At 44.1% G+C, this 24776-nt stretch overlaps 2 protein-coding genes across 5 annotated transcripts in view; one reads left to right on the forward strand and one right to left on the reverse strand.

The window, feature by feature from the left end:
- Positions 1–12875, reverse strand: part of plpp3 (phospholipid phosphatase 3) — a 30943-nt gene extending 18068 nt beyond the window's left edge. Inside the window, exon 1 of one of the 2 annotated variants that reach the window (XM_088313637.1) lies at positions 12387–12875. In XM_088313637.1, the coding sequence (XP_088169763.1) occupies positions 12387–12528 (142 nt within the window). In that variant the 5' untranslated portion in view covers positions 12529–12875. The remainder of the gene's footprint in view (positions 1–12386) is intronic. The other variant, XM_088313635.1, reaches the window with a different exon arrangement.
- Positions 12876–13853: 978 nt separating this feature from the next.
- Positions 13854–22229, forward strand: prkaa2 (protein kinase, AMP-activated, alpha 2 catalytic subunit). Of its 3 annotated transcripts, XM_088313632.1 has the most exons (10): positions 13854–14193; positions 16009–16150; positions 16769–16862; positions 17054–17198; positions 18335–18422; positions 18780–19004; positions 19121–19283; positions 20120–20458; positions 20649–20775; positions 20914–22229. In XM_088313632.1, the coding sequence occupies exons 1-10, from the start codon at positions 14094–14096 to the stop codon at positions 21165–21167; spliced, it is 1677 nt and encodes a 558-aa protein (XP_088169758.1). In that variant the 5' UTR covers positions 13854–14093; the 3' UTR covers positions 21168–22229. The 3 variants fall into 3 exon arrangements, with proteins under 3 accessions (XP_088169758.1, XP_088169759.1, XP_088169760.1); XM_088313633.1 differs by lacking the exon at positions 16009–16150 and having other exon boundaries at positions 14102–14193; XM_088313634.1 differs by lacking the exons at positions 13854–14193; positions 16009–16150 and adding an exon at positions 16453–16542.
- The last annotated feature ends 2547 nt before the right edge of the window (positions 22230–24776 follow it).

Consider the following 24776-nt stretch of genomic DNA (forward strand, 5'->3'; position numbering starts at 1 on the left):
CTCCTTTGTTGGGATAAAGAGTGAGTGACCTTCGCCAGGCACGCTGACCCGGACTGTGTGGAAGATCGATGAGGGGAGTGGCAGATGCAGCATTGAACACAAAAGGGATGGTAGAGACATGGGGGAGAAAATGAAAGAGGTGGGCCGCCCTGTTGGCAGAAGCCCGCTGTGCGTCAGTGAATTAAAAACCACGGGCTTTACAAGCCCAGTCGTGAGGTCAGTAATGTTCAGTGACACTTGAGGTTCTCCTGGGTGAGAATGAGCTTGAAAACAGCACGGACTCTTACCGCTGTGGTCTGAGTTCTCTCTGACGGCGCCGTAAGTCTTCATGGCAGAGCCCGAAAAAAAAAAGAAAGCACGGATTGCGGAAACACACGGAACGGGTGGCTGGTCCAGTCGGGGGAACGGTTCTATTAGTCTTATCAGATGCTGTCATGCATTACTCTTTCTACATTCGTGAGAGGAAAGCACTTTGGACCATTTGACATGACTCGGAGAAGGACGCGAGGAAGGAGGAATTTCTCCGGCTGCTTGAAGTGGAGTTTATGCTCAGGTCACAGCGGGGTCACTCAAAAAAAAAAAAAAACAATCACATGCTTCCTGCTCTGAATAAAAGCAGATTACAGCATTCCCTGCTTGCTATGCCGCATTTTTTTTTTCGTGATGTTTCAGAACTGGTGTGGGCAAACTACGGCCCGGGGGCCACATGCGGCCCGTCAAACGTTTTAATCCGGCCCGCTTAACTTGAAAAAAAAAATTAATTGAATAAATCTTTTATATTCTAAATACTGTGACGTGTTAAAGACAGATATTTTGTTGTCATGCTTTTGTTCATTTTCATTTCAAATTAAATATGAGGTTACCGAAACACTCCATCCATCTGCTCCGGGTCCGGCCCCTCTGTCAAATTTTAGAACCCATTTATATTCTGTGCCAACATACACAAGAGTCCATGTTTGTTTACTTGATATTTGAAAGCTTGAGTCAGGCAGATTACATCGCCAGTGCCAGTTTGATTGGCTTTGGGGTTAATTTTGCTCTAGCGGGAGTCAGATTAGCCACGTGGCTCCCTTCCAGGTCTCAAAGTGTTCATCCCGCAGACACAAAGAAAACCAGAATAGCGTATGCGCTTTATCCTGTTACCGAGTGCGACGGTTCGGTTCACCTCGATTTGGTTTGTGTGTCTGCAGCAGGTGTGGGAGTAAATCACATATTGTATGTGCAAGTCATGAGTAAGGCTCAAGTGATACATTTTGACGTGTCGAGCAAATCCAAAGTTACTGCGGCAAAAATCAAGCGAGTTGTGTAAGCAAGTCAGACAATTTACACACGTTCTCACGATAGCCACTTTACACTCAGTGTCTGTACTTGCATTAGTAACAATCCGAATGGCATAATTTGATAATCGCTCAAAATGAGTCTGTATTGCCTGATACTTGATCGTCTTTTCAATTAAACGCATACCCGTAGCGTGGGATTGAAGTTAGCTCCAGTAGTTGTTGTGTCGCTTATCTGTGACCTGCAAACCTTGCATGTCGCCGTTTTCTCTTTTCTGACCAAGTCAATCAGAAACATAATATTGGAAATTATTTTAGAGCTGCTGCGGCTTATATACGGGTGCGCCTTTTAGTCCAGAAATTACGGCTTCCATATTACTTGCTAGATTTACACGCACTACATAAAATGGCGCATTTTCTTTAAAAATGCTGATTAGTTTATAGCCTTTACCCAAGCAAGTCCCAAATCCTAAAATAGGCGACTTGAGTCTGCCTCGTGTCCCTAACCTCGGGTAAGCAGGCTGGCGATCGCTGAGTCAGATACCTTAACAGTGTGACATCATAATTAGCTACGTGCTGACATGATGTGCAAACAAGAAAGTCCTCCTTGAGTCTTAGTCATAATCCAGGCAGGGGTGTATCTATGGTACCACCGTACGAGCTTCCCTGAATAGACTGGCTGCAGTGGCAATAGAATCGCCGTTTGTCAACAGCGCATCAAGTTGTCTGGCAGTGTTCTGTTAAACCAACGTTACTTCCCAGCAGGACGGCAAACGCAAGCCGGTCTTACATGTTCCAAATGGATTCCCCTTGACATGATACTATTACCCCCGTGAAGCAGGGAAAGTCTTCATCCCCGAGCAGCAGCCTTCTGGGCCCGCTATTCACATTTTAATAGGCTTTGGCGGCTTTCAGGAGCAGAATTAGAACGATATATCCCTGATTATAGCAAGCATCGGTGAACGTCAGCCAGCGCGAAAGGTGACTTGGGGTGTGGTAAGGGGGGGTGGGCGGAGCCGATGGAAGAAGCCGTATTGTGGGTTGCTCTAATGGAGGATTTCCTTGTCCCGTCGCTCAAAACGGGACATCTGACCTGAACGAGGCGGGGGAAAGAACAATTGTGTGGAAGGTTAGCGTCCTACCCTTTGTCCTGGAATCAATAGCTTGTCGTGATGTAGAAGAAAACTCTGTCACTGATGCCTATTCTCACTTAGTAGAATATAAAAGGAGGAGGGGGGGAAAGTTGTAAACAGTGGAAAACATTCACATTTAGTTTTTTGTCACTTAGTAGCCGTTTGTACAAAAATTGTACCGATCGATTCCATCCAGGCCCATCCCAGTCTCTTGAGGAAACCCGACATACCGTACTTCCAGCAATTCAAAGTCTCTCCACTCTATGCTGCATAAACAAAGTAAACACAAAAGCCAAACCCTGAAAAGTGGCCTCTATGAGGGTTGGAATTGTTTAAATTCAGTCAGAAATTATGCAAAATGTTCGTTTAAATGGAAAGTGGAATTATTGCTGATATCTACAGCTGTGGGTTAAATCATAAATTAATGTTTTCGGTTGGTGTTCGAAAATAGAATCTGTTCGGAATTTGCGTTAGGATGAAAAATTGCACAGCTGTAAAGGGGTCCCTGGCCCCAAAATGTTGGAAACGCCTGATCGACGGTCAAATGGATCTCTTTGTTGCCCTGCAAGCATATCTGAGCGCGCTTGCTGATCTTTCCTGACGCTGTTAAGGCATTAATAACATCCTTGGGCGCATCCCACCTCACGCTCCTTCGCACACAATGGGATTAGCTCTGAGCGGATCTCCGCCAAATCCCCGCTGACTGTTCCATCTTGCTTTTATTGTCAGTCGACTCTGGTCACGACATGCCTCTCTCGCTCTTTTTTTTTTTTTAATTAATTAGAGAACCGGTGAGTTAATAAGCAACTGGCGTGCATAATAAATCCCTCTCAACACCCTCAATTTACCATATTCCGTTTATGGAATATGATTGAAGCAGGAAAATGTCAGGTGGCGGCCATTTTGTCACTTTTTGTTGACTGAAAATGACATCACAGTTGCTCAGGGTTCAGCCAACGACCAATCGGGGCTCACCTGTTTTCTGACGCTGTTCCATGCTTGGTCGTTAGCTGAGCCTCGAGCAACTATGATGTCATTTTCAGCCGACAGAAAGTGCCAAAATGGCCGCCTCTTGAGATGCGCAAAAACGGGTGGATTTTCCACCTTAACTCATTTCCCGCATGCCGTGTTTCCACTGGTGGGGCCGCATAGAACATATTTTTGTAAAGAATTTTTCGGGGTGGACTTCCCCTTTAAGATCAGCCTGACCTGACTTGTTTAAGTAGAAGTAAAGCATCAATTCAACAAGTGACAAAGTACAGACCGTGAAATGCTTTGGCTCAAGCTTTTATTTGATCAAAACAACAAATGCTGCCTGGTTCAGACGCCTCTAAAGTATGTCACTGCTCTCCCTCTTTTTCCACCATGACACGCTCAAGTTCAAATGTGAGCAGTAAATGTAAAAAAGTTGTCATAAAATTGAACACACAAGCAAAGTTTAGATACGAAAAATCGACTTAAGTACAGTCAGTGAGCAACTTCGTTTGGCCTTTGAGGAGGGTGCAAGAGAGCAGAACCGTAGAAGGCGAAAGTTGAGGGAGATGACACATATACCGTCGCTCTAAAATTCCACAGCAACGCGTCTGTGTCGCTAAGTCTGCGTTTTGTGTCTGTGTGGGCCCGCGTGGGTGTCAAGAGTGGATGACTGTGGCTTCACTGGCAGCGTCTGCAAAGATTTCCCCTCCGCAAACATTTTTGAGATGCTCACCACTGAAGTCTCCCGTCGTCCAAATACACAAACTCGGCTTGTTGCAAACAAACCCCAGACCTTATTTGCACGTATTCATTGTGGTTGGCCTTCTGTATAATGAACACGTATGACTGACTCGACAGTCATTTCCTATGCTTCTTGAGGAGGATTTACACAGCAGGTCCAAATAGCCAAATCTGATTTCATTTTTTTTAATGTCTTTTTAAATACGCCTTGAGACCGACAAACGTTGCCAAAAATCGGAATTGTGTCACTTGACCCATGCAGTGTAAATCCAGCCTTTGTTTCCTGATTCACACATGAAAAGTCACAAAACACACACACGGTGCAGTGGCTTGGTGGCTGAGGTCAGCAAAGTGGGCGACAGAGTGAATCCCGGTCCTGCCCCTCCCTCCATGTGGCAACCGGGGGGCCGCTACAGCAGCATGTGCTTACGCCGAAAGATTTTATTCACTGGAATAAATGCCTTTTTTTTTAACAACTACGCATTTTTCTCTGCCTATGTCATGATCAGCAGGGTGAATATCCAGAGCCACTTTCAACTGACTGTTTCCATGCAGCATAAACTCACTGCTGCCTCTTGGTCTTTACGGGGTGTTCCTCCCCCACCCCCACCCTCTCGGCTCTTCTTCTGCAAGTAAAAGTAGGCAGCAAGCTATTGCGCACACTCACCGGCGAGAGGATGAGAGCCGTCCCCACCCTGAGAAACGCAGAAATATAACCAGACAATCAAACACGGCTAAAATATGCACACTCCCCGAGATTATGGTCGACGAGATTCAACCAGCATACACTTGCTGGCGAGAGTACAGGACAAAACCGAGCCCGCAGTGACGTACACACTTGCCGGCGAGATTCCAGCCCACTGTTACAAATCTACTTGCTGGTAAGGTACAAGTAGTGAGATTAAGAGTCCCCGGCTGCTGTTTTGTTGGAAATCAGATCTGCTCTCCCTGTTAGCAAGTAGAGCGAGGCAAGGGGATATTTATAATGTCTTTTAAAAAAAGATCAACTCATCAGCGGGCCGCACTGGTGGTTGAGCGCTCAGCTGCTCCTATGAAGGGCAAATGTGAGCAGCGCCCGAGGGGGTCGGGTTGAGCGGGGCCGCGTGAGGCTATTTGGCCGCTCGCTGGGCCAGCTTGGGCGTTGCTGTCTTGATGCCATAATGGCATTTCTGCCCCAAGGGACAAAAGTCTGGCAACAGAGAGGACGGCTCGGGCTCGTCTTTGAAACCCGAGGCTTGCGTTGAGGATAACGGCTCACGGCATTCTTTCCCTTTCTTGTCCTCCATTGGCCTTCATCTGCTCCTCATTACCTTGATCACAAGAGAACAATGGGTGTCAAAGCAGAGCCTGTGTGTGAACGACCTGCGCAACGGTGTGGAGTTCTTCTTTGTATGTTAACAGGATAAGGCTCAGTGACGACAATCAGAGGTGGCGAATGTGCGAACAACCTCTTCTGAAGTACAAAGTCCTGGATAAAAAAGGCTCTGGTAGAAGTTGAAATACTGATTAAACACTGGAATGCACTTACTGGACAAAAGTAAAAAGTAATAATGAGATTCAGGTCAACTATTTACTTGTACAATGTCAGTTTTGCTGACTTTTTATGCTAAGCGCAAGCTAGCATTAGCTTAGTCTTTTGTGTTATAAAAACAATGTTCCCATCAATCCATCCCAAAAATAAACACTCAAATAAAGCACAGATAAGTGTAAAATCGACTTAATGACTTCCCACCACTGGCCGAGGCTGAAATCACGTCAATTAGCATCCGACAGCTAGCAGATAAGCGCTACGAGACGCCCTCCAGCTAACATATTAGCTCGGCGAGCCAATAAACTATTAATACATCATCAAGTAGCCATGTGTGAGCCTCTCTCATTCACTTATTTGCCCCCACCCGACTAAAACTGTCTGCCACAGACCCGTTGGTCCTCATCAGGGGAAACAAAGGCGCTCCGAGATGCATCAAAAGGCTTATTGTCCTCAGTGAAACAGTGAAAAGTCCCAACCCCCGCACCCCAAACATAGCATCTCTAAATCCACACAATATGCACACACACACACACACACACACACACCGAGAGGATTACATCCGTCCGCGTAGTAAGAGAAAGTGACAGACAAGAGGCCTGTATACCAACAGGGAGGCCCAGCATGGTGCACCACAACCATGCAGCGAGGACCGCAGCTTGGTCTCTGGCAAGCATTTCTGCACTACAGAGACGAAAAGTGCAGAGGCTTCTCCTCATCTCTTTATCGGTTCATTGATCCAACAGTGGTTGGACAAAACGCCGTCATTCCCATAATTCCGTCGCGTAAAAACACAGAAACAACGATGATATTTGTTAGCGCTTCAATGGTGTTTCCCATTATGTGTTAGCATTAAGCTAAAAAGACTCAAAGGCAAATTTGGTCACTGGTCCAAGTGTATATGCAAATTCCGCACTTAAAGGCAAGATTCAATAGTCAAATCCAGGAAGCGACGAGCTGTGAGGCGGACTTGTTAGCCATTGTGCTGTCTCTATAATTTCCTCTAAACCATTTGGACAATTGTATGACTTCAAGTGTAAAAGAGCCTAGAAAGCTTCACAGCCCTTATTTTCCGCGGGAGTAACGACATCCTGAGCTGGCCGCAAAGGCAATAAAAGGCCACACACACACACACACACACACTCCAGAAAGTTTAGAGTGAGGCACTGAGGTGTAATTGTCTAATCTAAATAAGCACTCGCGAGAGTGTTTACCTGAGAGGGCTGTAATCATAAATGATCGTAAAGACTATTGTTGCGCGATGGCAAACGTCAGCTGGGCCGTAAAAAGTCAACGGACACAAAGAGTGTCAAATATACAAGAGACCAGCCTGTCTACTGTTTCTCAAAAGTCTTAAAAAAAAACAAAAAAAAAAAACAAGCGACTGTATTAAGTCGTTTCATAGGTAGCTCAACTGACAATTTTCACTACTTTCAATCTTGAGGTGACAAAATGCTGCATCCGAAAAGGCAACACTTCTCAGAGAGGATTGTTCTCAAGCTATTTTCAACACTTTAAATTGGTTCCAATTGCGCCAAAATAACAGCCGACCCGGGGACAAATCAATAGTATGAACTTGTGAAAAAAAAAAAAGAAATTTGCCATATTTGGACATACGACTTTTCGTTATCCTGTGACATAGGTACAGAGGCACAGGATGAGGCACCGCATTTTTTTGGTTCAGATTTTGAGTCTTGCTAACTTGCTTGAGTTTCTCTAGCAAATGGCACACGGACCAGTAATTGGGAATCATCGCTTCAGGCTACATCTAATGACAGGTCTGGGCATCCATAAAACCCATGGGATACACACACAAGCACACGCCCCCCCACACTCTAACACCTCTAATAGCAGCCTTTGGCAGACATGCAGATCCCAGAGAAACGTTTGAGCATTTTAGTCAAGCGACAGACCAGACAATGATGGAATACGATGCCACTCACACTCACACACACACACACACACACACACACACGCACACACCCACGTAGACATGCACAAAACCACTACATCATGGGGGACACAGCAAAACATACAGCGTGGCACACATTCCTGGCCATGTTGTCATCTGCGGATCGGCTGCATAACACGATGCCACGGGACACCGCAACATAAACACGCACGCCGCAACTCACCACTTATAAAAAAAATCATCGTCCACATATTTTTCACCCTGACAATCGCTGCGGCATATTTTGTGGACGTGCGTCTCGCAAATGTCACCACTACAATGTGCTTTTCAAAACGTGTCTATTTCCTCCCTCAACTTTGACCTCATTTGCCTTAAAGGGAGTTTAAAAATAGATTTAGATCCACGTCAACTCTCCTGTTACGTTGGTTTTGCGGGTCAGTTTGACCCATTGCATGTTTAGAAAAAACATCTCAGAACTTTTCACACCATATAACTAACTCCTTTCCAATGTTTTGTGTTGTTGTATTCATCATCGTGGGTTCCGTTCCCACTCAGAAAATCCTGTCAAGGATCTTACCAGCTTGTAACTGCGTTCTGTCTTCAACTCTCGACTGAGACCCGCAAGGCCAAACAACCCACCCCAGTACACCTCTAACGGCACCATCGCGTGGGCTTCGCTTCACTCGCAAAATGACACCAGATGTCACATCAAGAGCACTTTGGTCACGGCGCAGCAGATGAAGAATTTGAGAATTTCCAGAGAAATATTTGCGGAGCCCAGCTCGGGGATTGAAGTGGCCGAGAAGCCGGAGAGGTCAAAGCTGTCCCGACTTTAATGAGCGGCACCGCGTGACTGCTTTGCGGCGAATGTTGGAAAGGGCGGGGTGTGGGTTGTATTAAGTTAATGTCCCCGGGGACACTCAGGGAGCTGATTCCTCAGGGCTAAAAGGCTGAACTGCAGTTACTAATTTCCCCGTATATCACTCATCAAAGTTCCCAACGCCTTTTTGGCGAATGGTTGCTGTGGCTCATGTTTTCATATACAAGCAACCATCAGCCCAATGTTGACTGAATGTGTCACTCAGGAGCATGTAGACACCTAAAAAAAAAAAAAAAAATCCGAATAGGATCGACATCTATATTCAGATCAGAACCGCGTACATAGTCAAGAATTTTTTTATTACGAACCATGAATTAGACACTGAACACGGAAAAAAAAACCTCCTTCAAATATAAGCGTGGGAGGGGGCGGGGCTATGCCTTGCTGGCCGCATACTGTGCCGAGCGGGCTTCATTTTTAAAAAATTTTTTATTTTATTTGCTGTCAGCTTTACTTATTTTGCTAGCTTGTTGGTTTAATATTAGCATAATGCTACTGAGACAATTAGCATCTTGACATGTTCCCCAAAAAATAAATAAATACATTTCGTTCAAAGAGGCCCTCGGCCACATAGTCGGAGACCGCCGTTCCAAATGATTCCATCGGAGCTATTAAAGATTATTTTACGTTAAATGATCGGTTGCTAACCAAAACAGCAGCACGCAAAAAAGTATGTGGTCTGCCTCCTGGATGAATTATTCACGCGAGACTTACAGAATGTTGGAAATGAGCACCCTGCATGTTCCCAATTAGTGTTCCAAAGAAAAAAAAATTGATCAATGATGTTCTCGAGGAAGTGACATCATCTTAGCATCGATGAAATTAAGTCATTCCACTCCCCTACGACAACTTTGCCGTCCACCTTTTGCGTCCTACTATCTTTCAAGGCTTATTTGAAGTTGAGTTGAAAAAAAAAAAACAACATCCAAGCCTTTCTCCAAATCTGCACTAAAACTTACTCAACTTCCTTGGAGGAGGTAACAAAATTGCAATCGCTTCCATCTACAACAATGCGGTCCGAAGCTTTTGCATTGTGGAAAATGTAAACATGGTTAATTTTAGACCTTTTTTTTTCGGCGAGTTTTCAATTGTGTCGCAGTTTTCACAAGTCTGACAATGCAATGTCGCAAGAGGCGGGCCCACTTTGGTGTAATTGCAGAGACAAACAGAACCCCACGCCGCTCGTAATAGCAAGACCCAAAGAAAGAACTGGACGGAAGATCCTGAAGCCAAATCCTGAGAATGCGGTCGCCGCTGCCCGTTTGTGAGTTTGCGAATGTGCGTGTGTGTGAGTGTGTGTCCATCCTGCTGTGTTTATGCCTCATTAGCAGCTGTGATTACCAGAAGCAAAGTAAAAAAATTTGAAGGAACCCCCGGGTGTGATAATGAGGCACCTCAGATGTTCCTTTTGCCCGAGGTTGTGCTGCTGCTAGACATAAAAAAAAAAAGTGTGTGTGCCTGGCAGATGGACAAGAATTGTATGCATCAATGTATAGCGTGCGCCTGTTTGCTCTCCAACACACAAACGGGACAATCTGAGGCTCTTCACACACCCACATTCCTCATCCCACACCCCACCTTTGTTTAAGCCCCCCCCCTCTCATCCCTGCAACACCCCCCCCCCCCCCCCCGGTCCCAGCCCGGATCACTAAAAAAAAAAAATGGGCCAACCAATCGCCACGGGGCAGCCAGATTACATTTAACATGACAAAAGCAAAGTAGCCATTTGTGCCTTGTTGTGTTAAGACGCATATACGCGAGGTGTCCCATGTGCTGAATCAGCTTTTCCTTTGGTGTTCTTTTTATTGACGTTCCTTCACAATGAACTCTTGCTGGACTGTATTCTAGAATATTCTACCACACAAAATGTCGTTTCGTTGCTAATGTCACTTTTGTCCCTTGAAAACAAATAAAAAAGGACAAACCTGAGAACAGCGTTACAGTTAAACCAGTGCTTCTTAATTATTTTCTGTTACGCCCCCCCCCAGCAAGAAGAAAACAATTTGCAACCCCCCGCCACCACCCACTCTCGGTCGCAAATATAAATAATAGTAAAACAAACATTCGTCGTAGAGTTAATACTCGCTGCGCACAATGGCCAAGGAGAGCGCCAGTGCCAACTACTGGTGAGAATGTGTAATTACACTTTAGTAGTACAGTGGAAAAAAAGCATGTTCCCCAAGGTCACATGCCCCCCCCCTCAGCATTGCACCGTGTCCCACCTCCCCCCCCCCACCCCCGGGGGGCCCGCCCCACTATTTGAGAAGCACTGAGTTAAACTCCAGTTCAACATTCACCATAGTTAATTTTGACATCATTTCAGTGTGAATTGGCTGCTATTAGACTACGGAATGATGTCTTTTTTTTTTTTTTTTGGAAACACGCTCCATACACTCAGTATGTGTGAACGTGTGTGTTCTTCAATCTCTGCAAGCCAAAGAAGTCAGCGTTGCCAGGAAATGTGTTTCATGTGCGCTTGGAAGAGCTCATCTGAGTGACTCTCTTTTTTTTTTTTTCTTTACAAGTGCACATGAAACACTTTAAAGCTCTTGGAAAAAAAAAAAACTTTGTGAGCTTCTCAGACAAGGCAGTAAAATCAAATGTGTAACATCTCGGTTGCCCGTGTCGCGTGTTTGGCCACTCCATGCCTTTTCCATTGAGTTCTTTTTGGCGGTACGACTCGCACCTGCTCTTTCAGACACTGCGTCCTCGCCTTGGATCGGAGAGGCATTCCCCTCGTGCCGCAACACATGCTTAAGCAATTATTAGGCACGGGGCCGCACGAAGAGGAGGCGAGATGGGGCGCTTTTGATAACAGGTGAAGTCGAGCGATGGATTGGAGCGCAGCTTCTGGGATGCGTTCGGAAAGAGAGGCAGACTGTAGCGTTCAGGTCACAGAACACAATTTGGCTCACAACAAATCGTAACAATTGATGAACAATTTATTTACTGGAATGGCGTATTCTTCGACTGTATTAGCATTAGGAACGTTTTCTGTGACTGTTGTGAGGTTTAAGACTTCCTGTGTGGAGTTTGCATGTTCTTGCATGTCGCTTGCATGTTTTTTTTTTTTCTTTATGCATGTTAAGTTTCATTGAAGATGCTAAATTGTCCTTCAGTGTGAATGCGAATGGTTGTTTGTCACAATGTTGCCCTGTGATTGGCTGGAAAACCAGTGCAGGGTGTAATCCATCTTTTACCCAACATCAACTGGGACAGGCTCCAGCTCAGCCATGACCCTAATGATGGCAAGCGCGCCCCACCCCAGCCCAAATTAATAAATAAATACATAAATTAATTAATAAATTAATAAATAAAATTAATGGGATCGGATGGGATTTAAAAGTATCAACGAGACAGGAACTCAGCCGAGTAAATAAATACTGTACACAAAGCAAGACCCACCAACATAAACTCAGCAGGCACTCATGAGCGTCGTCATAATTCAACAATATTTTCTCTGCAAGGACAGTTCAGTCTGGAATGGCACCTTTTGGATATTTTTGATGAGTTTAAGGGGGTGGGGACTCAAATGGGCCAAGTTGAGGGGGCACAAAGGGTTGGAAGCGGGTTGGGGGCACCGGTGCTCTATTTAAAGGGCAGGTCACAACACTTCAAAACATTTATGCCCCCTGGGGACAAACTGTGGCGAGCAAAGCAGCATATATAAAGTGAGCGGTCAGATGTCGATGTGTAAATATGTTGACAGCAGGAAAAAACACGGTGCATTATTTACAATGCATTTTTTTAGGTTCTGTCGGACTGGAGCTGCATGATAAGACGTTACAGCACATTAAATTAGCCGATAACCAGCAATACTTTGAGAAACGATAAGCTTTATGGTTGACAGCCGTTACAAACCACGGAAACAAATAGAAAAGACCGAAGTGAGCAACATCATGAATAACAGTTCTCTTTTTAAGACTTTTTGCGCACTCACCGAGTAGAAGACATAAGATGTCCAGTGCAACCAGAAGCTTCCTTTTGCTGTTGTCGACACCGTTATTGTTGTTGTTTAACGTGGAGCTTCCCCCGTTCCTTGTCTCTTGTGCCATGGCTTTCTCATACATGTAGTTTTGCATTGGACAACTCCACTCGTGTCGGCTCCGAATCCCACAGGCGCGCGCTCACTGGGACTAAGCTGTCAGTTCTTAAAAAAAAATATATATATATACACAAAAAAAAAAATTGAAATCAAAAGGGAAAAATAAGCCTCAAAGTTGGGACTGTTGGGGTTTCAACGCTGGCGAGAACTAAATGAATTGCAGCCAAGCGCCACTTTGCATTTTCATTGAAGAATGAGGCGCACATCGGCAGACGCTCTTGTTATATCTTCACCCTTCTACTCCTCCTCCTCCTTCTCCTCTCTCTCTCTCTTTAAGTTTCCTCAGCAGGCTGTCCAAAAGGCTCAGCCCTCAAACGCCTCCATCCCAGCATGGAAAACTTTTCCCCCCCGTTCCCAGGATGGATGAGCCCGGACAGCTAAACGCGTCTTGTGCGCCCCCGCTGGTTAAGTGCGCACTAGAGACCTTCAATCGGGTAGAAAAGGGCGTTTTGCGCGCCACCTATCGGTCTAAAATATAATACTTTTGTATGTTGATATGATGTCCTCCTTTGGTAGTGGCTCTCAAACCCACTTAAAAAAATCTTAGCTCTCCAAGTAAAATAGTCCCAGATGTTCATCGAAAACGTGGTAAATATTTTATTATTATTATTATTATTATTATTATTATTATTATTATATGTAATACTATACACAGCTAAAGCATTAGCATTGCGATTAAAGAAAAAAAGGGAGAAAAAGACGACTTAAATAAGGATTCCATGAAAATATATTGAACATAAAAGGTGAATCAAAATTTTACGCAAATGAATGTTTAAAAACAAACATTTCTTCAAGATTAAATACCATTGTATTGAACCTAAAGGTTAAATACAGCAGAATTTAACGTGTGATTTTCACAAATACCACTCGAGGTACCTCACTTTGGGAATTGCTATTTGAGCACATTTCCATAAAGCTCTTTGTCCTTCCGAGAACTAGTAGAATGTATAGACTACAAAAAAAAATACATATATATATATATATATACAATGGAGCAAGAGAGATTTTTTTATTTGAAGTTTGTCAGATTATTTTTTACTGATATTCTACTGTCATGACAAATGGACAGTTTTAGCAAATGGAATTTTGCGAACTCCAACATTAATGTCAGACAGTAGTGTGGAGCTACAGTGACATCTAGTGGCCGCAAACCCAAATTACTCCAACGAGGACTGTCCTACCGCGCGGGATCCCGCTTTCCAGTCCTTTTAGGAGAGTGAATGGGCGTACGCACAGGAAGTTAAAGTCGAATACAGTATTACGTTTTCTTTTTGTCGGGGAGGGGGGAGGCGTGTGTTTGTATGCGTACGGTGAACTTGCTTTAAAGGCAACGTCGTGTAGCAGCAGTGCGTCTGCTGATGGTCACCTTTAAAGCCGAGATGGGCGGGGTCAGCCGCGAAGCTCCGTCTTCTCCTGAGCAAAGACACGAAGCGCCCCTCCCTCCGTGCGATCCGCGGATTCACAGGGGAGCACACCCACCCGCTCGCTCGCCCACTCCGCGGTAACGCACCGGAGCCGCCAACCATCGCCGAACGGAGAAAGATGGCAGAGCGGCAACAGCAGAAGCACGAAGGCAGGGTGAAGATCGGCCATTACATCCTCGGCGACACGCTCGGAGTGGGGACCTTCGGCAAAGTAAAGAGTTAAGTCGTGTTTATTGTTGGCGTGTTTATGTTTGTGTGCGTTTCGGTTGGGAAGTAGTTGACGTGAAGCCCCCTCCTCCCCTTTTTTGAACGAGTGGAATCCAAGTTCGCGATGGTTAGTTGTTTGGCGTATCGACGCTGAGCAACGTTAGCGACGTAAGCTCGCCAACGCGTAAATGCGCTTCGAGAATACGCAGGCTTGAAAGTCAAATTCTTCCACCGAAACAGACCGTCATCAGTCGCTATCTATTGGGCAGGTGGATTTGGCTGGAATATATAATATAAACATGTCATACATATACTCTTATTTCCAGGTTTAGAATCCTATATTGTCTGTTTTTTAGCGCTTGCGTTGCACTAAAGGACATCGGTTTAGCTTGTCATTAATTGGATAGTCTTGTTTCTAATTTACACGTCCCAAAGTGTCTCATCGCGTAGGTGGCGAAGTTAGCCATTTAAACGCCTCCGATGTCAGAAGAAGAAAAAGATCAAATCAGAGTAAAATTACAGAAGCGTACATTTTTTGCGTCAGCCAGTTTTGACCACTTGTGACCTTGTGAGATTCAACTTGTCAACTCGGCGCATGTCAGTGGAACAAGACATTTATGTCACCCGGAGATGATTGCAATGTAATAAAACGTCCAGCATGTTCTGTCATGTCATTTAAATACATTCGAGCACCCACCTGCTAATCTAAAATGTCAAAATAAGTGTTGAAAAATATATTTTTTTAAAAATGGTACAAAGCAGTTTTACACCGCGGGTGTAAAAAAAGATCCATCCATGACTGTGAGAATATAAATACCAAACTCAAACTATAAACTTAAATTTTCCCCTTCAATTGTGCGTCAGACAATCAAGCAGCACATCTACAAAGAAATCCTGCAGCTTTTACGAGATGAGGTGAGAGTGGTGGCTGGAGAACTTTTGGCTGCTTTTCCATGACAACGCACGGGAGCATCTTAGTGTTCCTGGCTGAGAAGAACATCGCAATCCTTGAGAAACTTCCAGAATCCAACTTGCCTTGATGTGATTTTTTTCCCCCAAGCACCCACCACACTACAGGATAATCATTAGGCTCAACTTTCAAAGATAATTGGTCCTTTGCGACAGCAATAAGACTTCCGCTACTCCTCCGCCCCATTTGCTTTTAAATTAGTGATGGACTGATTATCGTCAGGGCCGATTATCAGACCTGATATTTGTCATTTTGAATATTATCTGCGTCATTTTTTTTTTTACTTTTAAGGCCGATAAATTAAAAGCTGGTTTATTTTGGCTCGCTGCAACGCACTTCTCTCTCTCTGGTGTGCTCGTGGCCCCGCCTGCAGAGGCAGATTGGCCCACCCACAGATTGGTTACATGTGCAGCCAATCAGCAGTAAGATGCCCGTTTGCTTTTTACCTCAAGTCACACGCACTACGGCGGAGGTCCCCCCGAGCAGAGGAAGGTATAGCGACAGACTTTGCCGAAATTTTAATAAATAAATAAACAAAGTTGTCTATTTTCTAAGATCTAAACAAAGAGCCTTAACATGTTGTTAATCACTATTAGTTTAATAAATATGTACTTAAAGGCATTTAAACTAAGTCAAGTTTTGGAGTTTTTATTTTCGAAAATTTTGACACCATTACCCCTTTTTTCTAGAAATAAATATCGGCTTCAAATATCGGTTATGGGCCCCCATAGATACTAATCAGCCCTGAAAAAAAAACATCGGTCAATCACTATTTTAAATGTCTTGAACTTTGTATACAATTTATTCACCGCGCTTCATCTCAAAAGTTGGCTTATTTTGTATCCCGCTTCCTTAGTCGGGGAACACCAGTTAACGGGCCACAAAGTGGCCGTGAAGATCTTGAACCGACAGAGGATCCGCAGCCTGGATGTGGTGGGCAAAATCAAACGGGAGATCCAGAATCTGAAACTCTTCAGGCACCCGCACATCATCAAACTGTGAGTGGAGAACGTCTGACCGGCCTGTCGTGGCGTTCGCTGTGCTCGTTCGCTTTTTTGTTTACCGCAGCTGCACGGCAGCCGGCATGCCCGTGAGGCTCACAGAAGGTAGAACGAACGCAGACAAGCCAGCTCAAGTTAGCGCGGCACTTCCCGCGTGGCTAAACCCTCAGCAAGGCGTCTTGGCTCCTCTTGTTCGGGATTTTCCCTTTGACCTTGCCTGCTTCCTCTCTCTCTCTCTCCCGTTCTCGCTCTCTCCTTCTGGCAAAGCGCGTCTCGACAATCTCGGTGTTATTTTTAGGCCCACTCGGAGGGTCAGCTCTCCGTCACACTGCGAGTTATGGCTGATATGCAAACTCTGAGCTGGTAGGCTGTGGATCACGGCTATTGAGGTATATTTTTTTTCGTTACTCAGCAGCTGGAGGTCACGACTCAGACTTGCCTTGCTCTTTTCGTTCCGGTGCCTTAATGCATTATAAATACCGTCGATACATTAACTCATTCACTAAAAACTGAGTAAAAAAAAAAGACGTATTTAGCCGTCAATGGTATTGAATGAGTTAAGAGGCTTTGGACTCCAAAAAGCGATTGGCTAAATATGTGAAATTTGTGTTTCAGGTACCAAGTGATAAGCACGCCAACAGATTTCTTCATGGTTATGGAGTATGTGTCTGGTGGAGAACTTTTTGACTACATCTGTAAACATGGACGGGTAAGCGTTGATTTAGTGATTCCCTGGAAGGACATTTAAGCCGGAATGTTGTTGTTTCCATTTTTTACAGAGATAACAACGCTTTGTTTTCACGAAACGCAAATCTATGACCCAAACCCAAACATGACCACTCCATTGTAAACATTTTGTAACCTTCCCTTTCTTTGTTTCCATTCTGCTTCATCCGTCAGGTGGAGGACACGGAGGCTCGACGCCTTTTCCAGCAGATTATCTCGGCCGTGGACTACTGCCACAGACACATGGTGGTGCACCGAGACCTCAAGCCCGAGAACGTTCTGCTGGACGCCAGCAAGAACGCCAAAATCGCTGACTTTGGTAGGATTTGTTTGAACAGAAACTCTCAAGACGAGCCTATTTCTCATGGGAGGCCGTTTCTAGACGGCGTCCGCTGCAAAAAATCTGCCAATCCATCCGTTATGCCAGTCTCATTAGACGTTTGAATTTAGTTAATTCAGTTTGTTTATTGAATTTATTACTACTTAAAAAAAAACAGGAAGTAATTGACACCCACCGTTAAAGATTTGTAACTCCCTATAAATTGGCGGCAAATCACTTTTTTCTGTTAGACAAGGCTATGTCTTTGTTGGCCTCTAGATGCCCCAACATGGGACAAAAAAAATACATTTTGATATTAGATATGTCATCATTTTCTTTTCTATTTATTTTTTATTCATCCCTTGACTGTATGTGATTGACACACAATGCAATACAACTTTATTTGTAAAGCGTATTTCACAACAGCTGGAGCTGTAACAAAGCGCCTTCCATGTGCCGTCTTATAAATTAACAGGTAATTAGAACAAAAAAAAAAACTAACACACAGTGACAAGCAGAACAATTACCGCTAAATGTTCTCTTCAATAGATACTATTCGCTTTGTGTTCAACTCTTTCAATGTAGTGTTCCAATTTACAGGACGTACAAAATCCCTGTAATTGACCGCAAATTGGGTCAATACATTTTTCAAAACACAGATGCGAGCAACGGGGTTGTGAAGGGTCACCTAGCAACGAGCAGGTCTCATACCAGCTTTGGCAAGATGCCTTGAGGCCCAGCGTCATCTGATAGGAAGGCAACCGGGGGTGGCCCGGGGGGGGGTTTAGACACTCAGGGGGGTGTGTTCTGTTGGAGAGTCGCAGACTGCCAAGCGGTTAGAGGGAGTGTTAAGGACACCGGGGATGAAAGATAAGGGAAGGTCAGCACATAGCGGGGCGTCTGGTATCAGAGTGTTAGGCCGAGGCCCTGACGAGCGCAGAGAGCGTCATCTGATTAGGTGAGCTTTGTTGCTCAGAGCTTAGAGACTTGGCGCGGAAAGACGGATAAAGATATAAGCGTGCCCTTTCACCTCATAAATGTGCACGCCTGCTTTGGAAAAGTTGCCTTCAGGAAAATCGTAATTCTCTGCGTTGGTGATGTATGTTCAGTATTGTGCGTGTTTGCCCGGGTGACAGGTCTGTCCAACATGATGTCCGACGGCGAGTTTCTGAGGACGAGCTGTGGTTCGCCCAACTATGCCGCCCCGGAGGTCATCTCGGGAAGGTGCGCCTTTATGTGTGTCTCTTATTAACTGCCTGATAAGTGGTACTAGTCATTCTGTATTTTCAGTGAATTGTTTCAGGGGCCCTCACACTTTTTGGTCCCTTTTTGGTACCCTCAGAGCTGGGCACTTGACCTTTTTTTGCCGGTCAGTCCCCTGCCTTCCGGCCGCGATCTGGGTAGTCTTCCTGCCACGCGACAACTATTTGGGACTATTTTTGACACCCAAGCTATGGTTTGCTGAACGTGGGGATTCGGGAACCCCAGTATAAAAAGCACTGGCATAAAGGCTGAAATTAAGGCACTTAACTTGTGTTATTAATATGTTATTAATAACATACTATCGCGCCTTGTCATCAGGCTTTACGCAGGCCCAGAGGTGGACATCTGGAGCTGCGGCGTGATCCTTTATGCGCTGCTGTGCGGCACGCTGCCCTTCGATGACGAGCACGTGCCCACGCTGTTCAAGAAGATCCGAGGGGGCGTGTTCTACATCCCCGAGTACCTGACGCGCTCGGTGGCCTCGCTGCTGATGCACATGCTGCAGGTCGACCCGCTGAAAAGAGCCACCATCAAGGATATCAGGTGGAGAACCGAGCGCAGGGGTGGCAAAAGTCCAAATTGTTTGAGTGGAAATGGTTGTTTCAGACCATCCCCTCCCTAACATTATGAGTTCATTGATTTAATTTTCCTCCTTTCAGGGAACACGAGTGGTTCAAACAGGATCTGCCGGGCTACCTGTTTCCCGAGGATCCATCGTATGACACCACGGTCTTGGACGAGGAAGCCGTCAAAGAAGTGTGCGATAAGTTTGAGTGCAATGAGTCCGAGGTGGTTTCCAGCCTCTTCAGCGGTGATCCTCAGGTATAAGCCAGTGAGATTTATTCTCTGTTTCCAAGACGGCGAAAATCGACACTTTAAAAGGCCAAACAATACGACATAAAACCGACATCCTCAATATTAACACGCGTGCAAAGTATGGAGGACTCAAAGTGTCAATATTAAATAAATACACCATTAAATGTTTAATTAAAATTCTCATTAATTAAATGTGGAATTAAATAAATCATTAATCAAATCACTATCTTAATTAAATTATCAATGATTATATGTAAAGAATTAATTATGTATTTAAATAATTTACGTATTTAATGAATTATTTATGTATTTAATGAATTAATTATTTATGCATTTAATCAATTATTTAATTAATGATTTATGTATTTAATTGTTTCATGGTCCCGCGTTGCAGCGTTTCATGAATTAAATGTATCTGTCAAACTGTATCGATTTGCCTTGACTTGATGAGCTGCCCAACCAATCAGGTGTTAAGACCTGCCCACCAAACGAATTTGACAGATAAAATTCATTCACGAAACACTGGAACGCAGGACCATAAAATAATTAATTAAATACAGAAATCATCAAATACAGAAATAATTATATTGATTTTTTTTTTTTACAAATAATCATTGGTAATTTAATTAATTAATAACACATTTATTTAATTCCATATTTAATTAATTAATGGATGGCAATTTTAATTCAACATTTCATGGTGTATTTATTTATTTAATTTTGGCCCTTTCAGTCCTCCATGCTAAAGAGATCCATTGGTACAGGTAAATTGTTTGCAAAGCACTGCCCTCGTCGGAAGTAAGTAGTGTTTGCCCGCGTCTCCATTCCACGTGTCCATGCAGGACCAGCTTGCGGTGGCCTATCACCTCATCATCGACAACCGACGCATCATGACACAGGCCAGCGAGTTCTACCTGGCCTCCAGTCCGCCGCAAGGCTCCTTCATCGAGGAGGGCATGCCGCTGCCGCCGGGGGTCAAACCGCACCCTGAGCGCATGCCGCCGCTGCTGGCCGACAGCCCCAAAGCGCGCTGCCCCCTGGACGCCCTCAACACCACCCGACCCAAGCCGCTCGCCGTCAAGAAGGCCAAGTGGCACCTGGGCATCCGAAGTCAGAGCCGGCCCTATGACATCATGGCCGAGGTTTACAGGGCCATGAAGCACCTGGGCTTTGATTGGAAGGTGAGCGGGAATGTCTCAAACCGGCTTTGATTTTTGAAAACAACGGATGGGGTGGGGGTGCGTCTTAAAGTCTGTGTTAAATATGTAAACTAATATATTTTATACAAAGACAATTTTTTAATATATTGTAAAATTAAATGGGCCATATTTTGCCCACATGCCACATGTTGCCCAACTGTTTGTGTGGTAGGTGGTGAACCCGTATCATCTGCGAGTGCGCAGGAAAAACCCAGTGACGGGCAACCTGGTGAAAATGAGCCTGCAACTCTACCAGGTGGACAACAGATCCTACCTCCTTGACTTCAAAAGCATCGACGGTTGGTGACCATTCGTGCATTGCGACTTGTCAGCTCCGCACCACATTGCGCTCTTTTCATTTCGAGCATCGCGGGTCGTAGAAGGGATTGCGTGACGCGACAAAACGTAAATTACCCACCCTGTCTTCTGCGTCCCAGATGACATCATCGAGGCCGCAGGCTTCAAGTCAGGTTCTTCCACCCCTCAGCGGTCCGGTTCGACGGCGGGCCTGCACCGGCAGCGCCTCAGCATCGACTCGGCTAGCCAGTCCGCGGAAATGCCTCAGCTCAGCTCGTCCCTGCCGGGCTCGTTGTGCGGCAGCTCGCCAACGCTCGCCCCCCCGCGCCAGGGCTCACACACCATGGACTTCTTTGAGATGTGCGCCAGTCTGATCACCACGCTGGCCCGCTGAGAGGAGTGATACCAGGAAAGAAGAGAAAGGAGGAAGACAATCAAGAGTTTGCGCATCAAAAGCAACTTGATATCGGGACTTGACGTTAAAGGGGAGGCAGCAACTTGACAAAAAAAAAAAAAATACCCACCATCCCTTTCCAACTACTGGAACATCGCTGCCGACCATAACGCTTCGTCCTGACGATGATCAGAGGTCAGTTTAGAGTCTCGAAAGATGATTCCTTTTTGGACCTAGCATGACCGTCGCTGTCCTGTGAAAAAACATGTATGTCCAATTTTGTCATTTTATAAAATGTTCACGTTAATTGGATGCAGAAACCCCATTCACGAAAAAACATCATATCTGAAAAAATGTGTTTTTCACAGAACAGCGACGATATGGAAAAGGCTGTTATCCATGTATATTATATTTATATCACAGTCACACTATGTAGCTAAACAAACAAAATCACTTTATAGATTATTATTACTCAGAAGCTCTTTATTTTTTTTTGGGGGGGGGGATTATTTTCCAGCATTGATGGCATTATTTAAAGTTTATTACTCTGATTGGAAAGGATAGTGAACCTCACATCACAGTGGGACAGTTAGAACGTTCTGCTCGGTACTGACCAGTGCTGCATTTATGACGCAGCACAGACGTGCGCCATCTCATCGTATACACAGTGGCGGAACCGCCGAAGCCACGAACCGGTCAAGCAATGCTTTTAAGTCACATTTAAAAACGACAAATGACATGTCGTTCTTTCACAGCAACTCCAACAAGAGTAAAATCTAATTAAATGGAAAGTAAAAGTGAACCGCTGCTATTCGTGGGAGATTTCCAACAAGCCCTGTCGTGAGAAGTGAATTCGCGAATAGCGATCACCCCCACCTTACAAAGTTTTTTATTTGACTGCAGATGTCGCAAGAAGGCAGCAAAAGCACTTAGACGAAGCTCCTCAACTCAGTTCAACAACCTTCCTTCGCGCAAAGATGCCACAAGATGGCGGCACAGCAATAGTTCAACATAGGTCGTTGACACTAAGAAGTTAGAAGGAAGAAGCTAACATTCAAAAACCATAAAACACGCTTTAAAAGACTGACAAATGAGGAGCAAAAATGTTAAATGAAGTAGCGTTAAACATAGCTACAAGCTAACATTTAGAAACAATGCACACTAACTTCAATGAAAAACAAGGACCATTTCGTTCTTGACGAGCACACAAATGTCAAATCTAAGTTGTCTTGAAATTCCTTTCTTCAAAGCCTTTGCACGCATGACAATTAATGAAATAATCTACATTTTGTCAGGACGTCCGAACGCTTGTCGTTGTGTTCCCCTCATTCGAGCAAATATCCGCGAAGAATTGGCGTGCTTTGAAAAATAAGGCTTGTAATTGCCTGTAGATGCCACTAGATGGCGGCAAATGGGAGCCTCCCCTCACTCGAGCAAATATCCGTGAACAATTGACATGCTTCGAAAAATAAGGCTTGTAATAGTTTATAAATGCCATTAGATGACGACAAGGGAGAGGCCAACGAACCAAACGGTGAATATGCGGCACTTCATTGTCCAGATATTTCAAAAGTAACTTTAAAAGAACCACTGTGAGATGGTGTGCGTCTGTGCACGTCATACAAACCTTCCTCCAGCTGCCTTAAATAAATGCAAACGTCTACTTAGGTGCGCGCGCGTGTGTGTGCGTGTGTACCTGTTTCACAATATCACTCAACGTTATTTTTATGAATGTAAAATGTTGAATCATCCTCTTGTTTTCGATAATGCACTGTTGCCTTTCTGCCTTCGTCTGTTAAAATATCTCTTCTCGTCGTTTCTATCGAACACCGTTCACGTGTCAATTTTGAGCGGCTTGACACGTGACTGAACTTCCCACCCCAAAAAAATCATTTTGGAAAAAGAAAAGGGACAGAACAAGGCCATCAGAACAAGTCCTTAAACTTTTTTTTTAATATTCTTAAATGGGTCCGTTTGACCCATAACATAACTATTCAGTCATTATTTAACGTTACACATTTAGTTCAAATTTCATTGGGTTTATTTATTTGTTTGTTTGTTTAATTAGTCTTTATGTTTTTTATGTATTGTTTTGTATGACTTGCAATACAACAGTACGGTTAAACTACGAAAAGCCAGTAAATGCGGCCATGCCTCTTGATATGAATTTATTTTCTTTAAACCTCACTCAAGGACAATTCTAATGCTACTTAACCAAAACCAGTGTGAATAATTCAAGAAAATGCATTTTGAAGCATGGCAATTGCGTGCCAAAAGCAGCAGGTGGCGCCAGAACACCGTTTTAACCAACTCGAATAGTAAATAGTAATACAATAAATATATTGCTTCCTTTTTGGGGGTGTCTTTTTCTCATTACTCGTTGTATCATTACTTCTGAGTATCACACATAAATATATATATATATATAAATAAAAATAAGGAGAAATAACGGAAAACACTGATCATAAAAAAAGACAAGAACTACCCCCTCTAAAAAAAAAAGCTGTCCGTTAATTAAAAACGTACTGTATGTTTTACATACTCAAAAGTTGTTTGATTTCTGAACTGTTTGATGTTTTTGGGCATTTTTGCATAAAAGGTGTCGTCGGGCCACAAAGCGGAGAATTAATTTTGATTTAATGTATCATATCTATCAAAGATGTAATTGAGTGTATACACGTGCTAGATGGTGGCAGCAGACGTCACAACAAAAGAGTTTGCCACATAGCAACCAATTTGCAAACAGTTTATTGCCACTCCCAGTTGAAGTTGTCAAACTACAACAAAGAAAATGTCACGTTGTGTATTAGAACAACCACATTACTTTGCCTTAAAGTCTACGAGCTTCATGCTAACACACAATACAAAACGATGTGGATGAGCTTACTGATAGCATTGTCGTGTCGGTAAAACCCTTTAACGGATATCTGTGCACAAACGGTGTAGAAACACACGTAGACAGACAACTTGATTCACTTCTTATGCTGCGACCTTTTTGTCTTATTTTTCCGAAATATAAAAGTTTTTGTTTCACGTTATTTTATTTAAACTGTTAATTCGAATCAAATAAAAATTCATTCTATATTTAAATTTTTTCTTAGATTTTTATTTTGTTCCAGGCGTGACCCGCATCCTCCTTCATATCATTTGCCAATCAGCTCATAATGAATTAAAACATGTTTTTTTTTTTTTTTTGTCATGCTCACCACCCAACTTGCTCTTTTGGGGCGGGGAAAGCCGGCCCGCTTCCACCTGAAGGCACTTTGTTCCTATAATCACACGTGGACAATGACAAATTAGCAGCATCGTTATTTTCCCTTTGAGGCAGTGGATAGTGATTTACGTGAGCGCTGTGTACAAAAAACGCTCGCATGCTAGCCATGTTGAAAATGTAGGAAATTATAATGCGTGGAGGACACTTCGCGCACACACCCAAGGGCCTGAAATCACTTGCAAACGTTGACTTGTTGTACCAAAGTGACTGTTGCTGTCCTTACCTTACCATACAACGTGCGTGTGTGCGTACACTGTTTCTGCCTGACTGTCAAGGCTCTGACTAGATCTCGTTATGCATTGCATGGAGTTGCTGTTCTGATTTTTTGCACTTTA

This window comes from Idiotropiscis lumnitzeri, chromosome 13, assembly GCF_059441095.1.
Source record: "Idiotropiscis lumnitzeri isolate Australia: NSW breed Sydney's pygmy pipehorse chromosome 13, RoL_Ilum_1.0, whole genome shotgun sequence".
NCBI classification, from domain to species: Eukaryota; Metazoa; Chordata; class Actinopteri; order Syngnathiformes; family Syngnathidae; genus Idiotropiscis; species Idiotropiscis lumnitzeri.

Bases quoted from the DNA above. Each gene is read 5' to 3' on its own strand.
- prkaa2 (XM_088313632.1), top strand. From the start codon at position 14,094: ATGGCAGAGCGGCAACAGCAGAAGCACGAAGGCAGGGTGAAGATCGGC. The intron at 16,863-17,053 runs GTAAGCGTTGAT...TTCATCCGTCAG, and splicing joins ACATCTGTAAACATGGACGG to GTGGAGGACACGGAGGCTCG. The intron at 18,423-18,779 runs GTGCGCCTTTAT...CCTTGTCATCAG, and splicing joins CCGGAGGTCATCTCGGGAAG to GCTTTACGCAGGCCCAGAGG.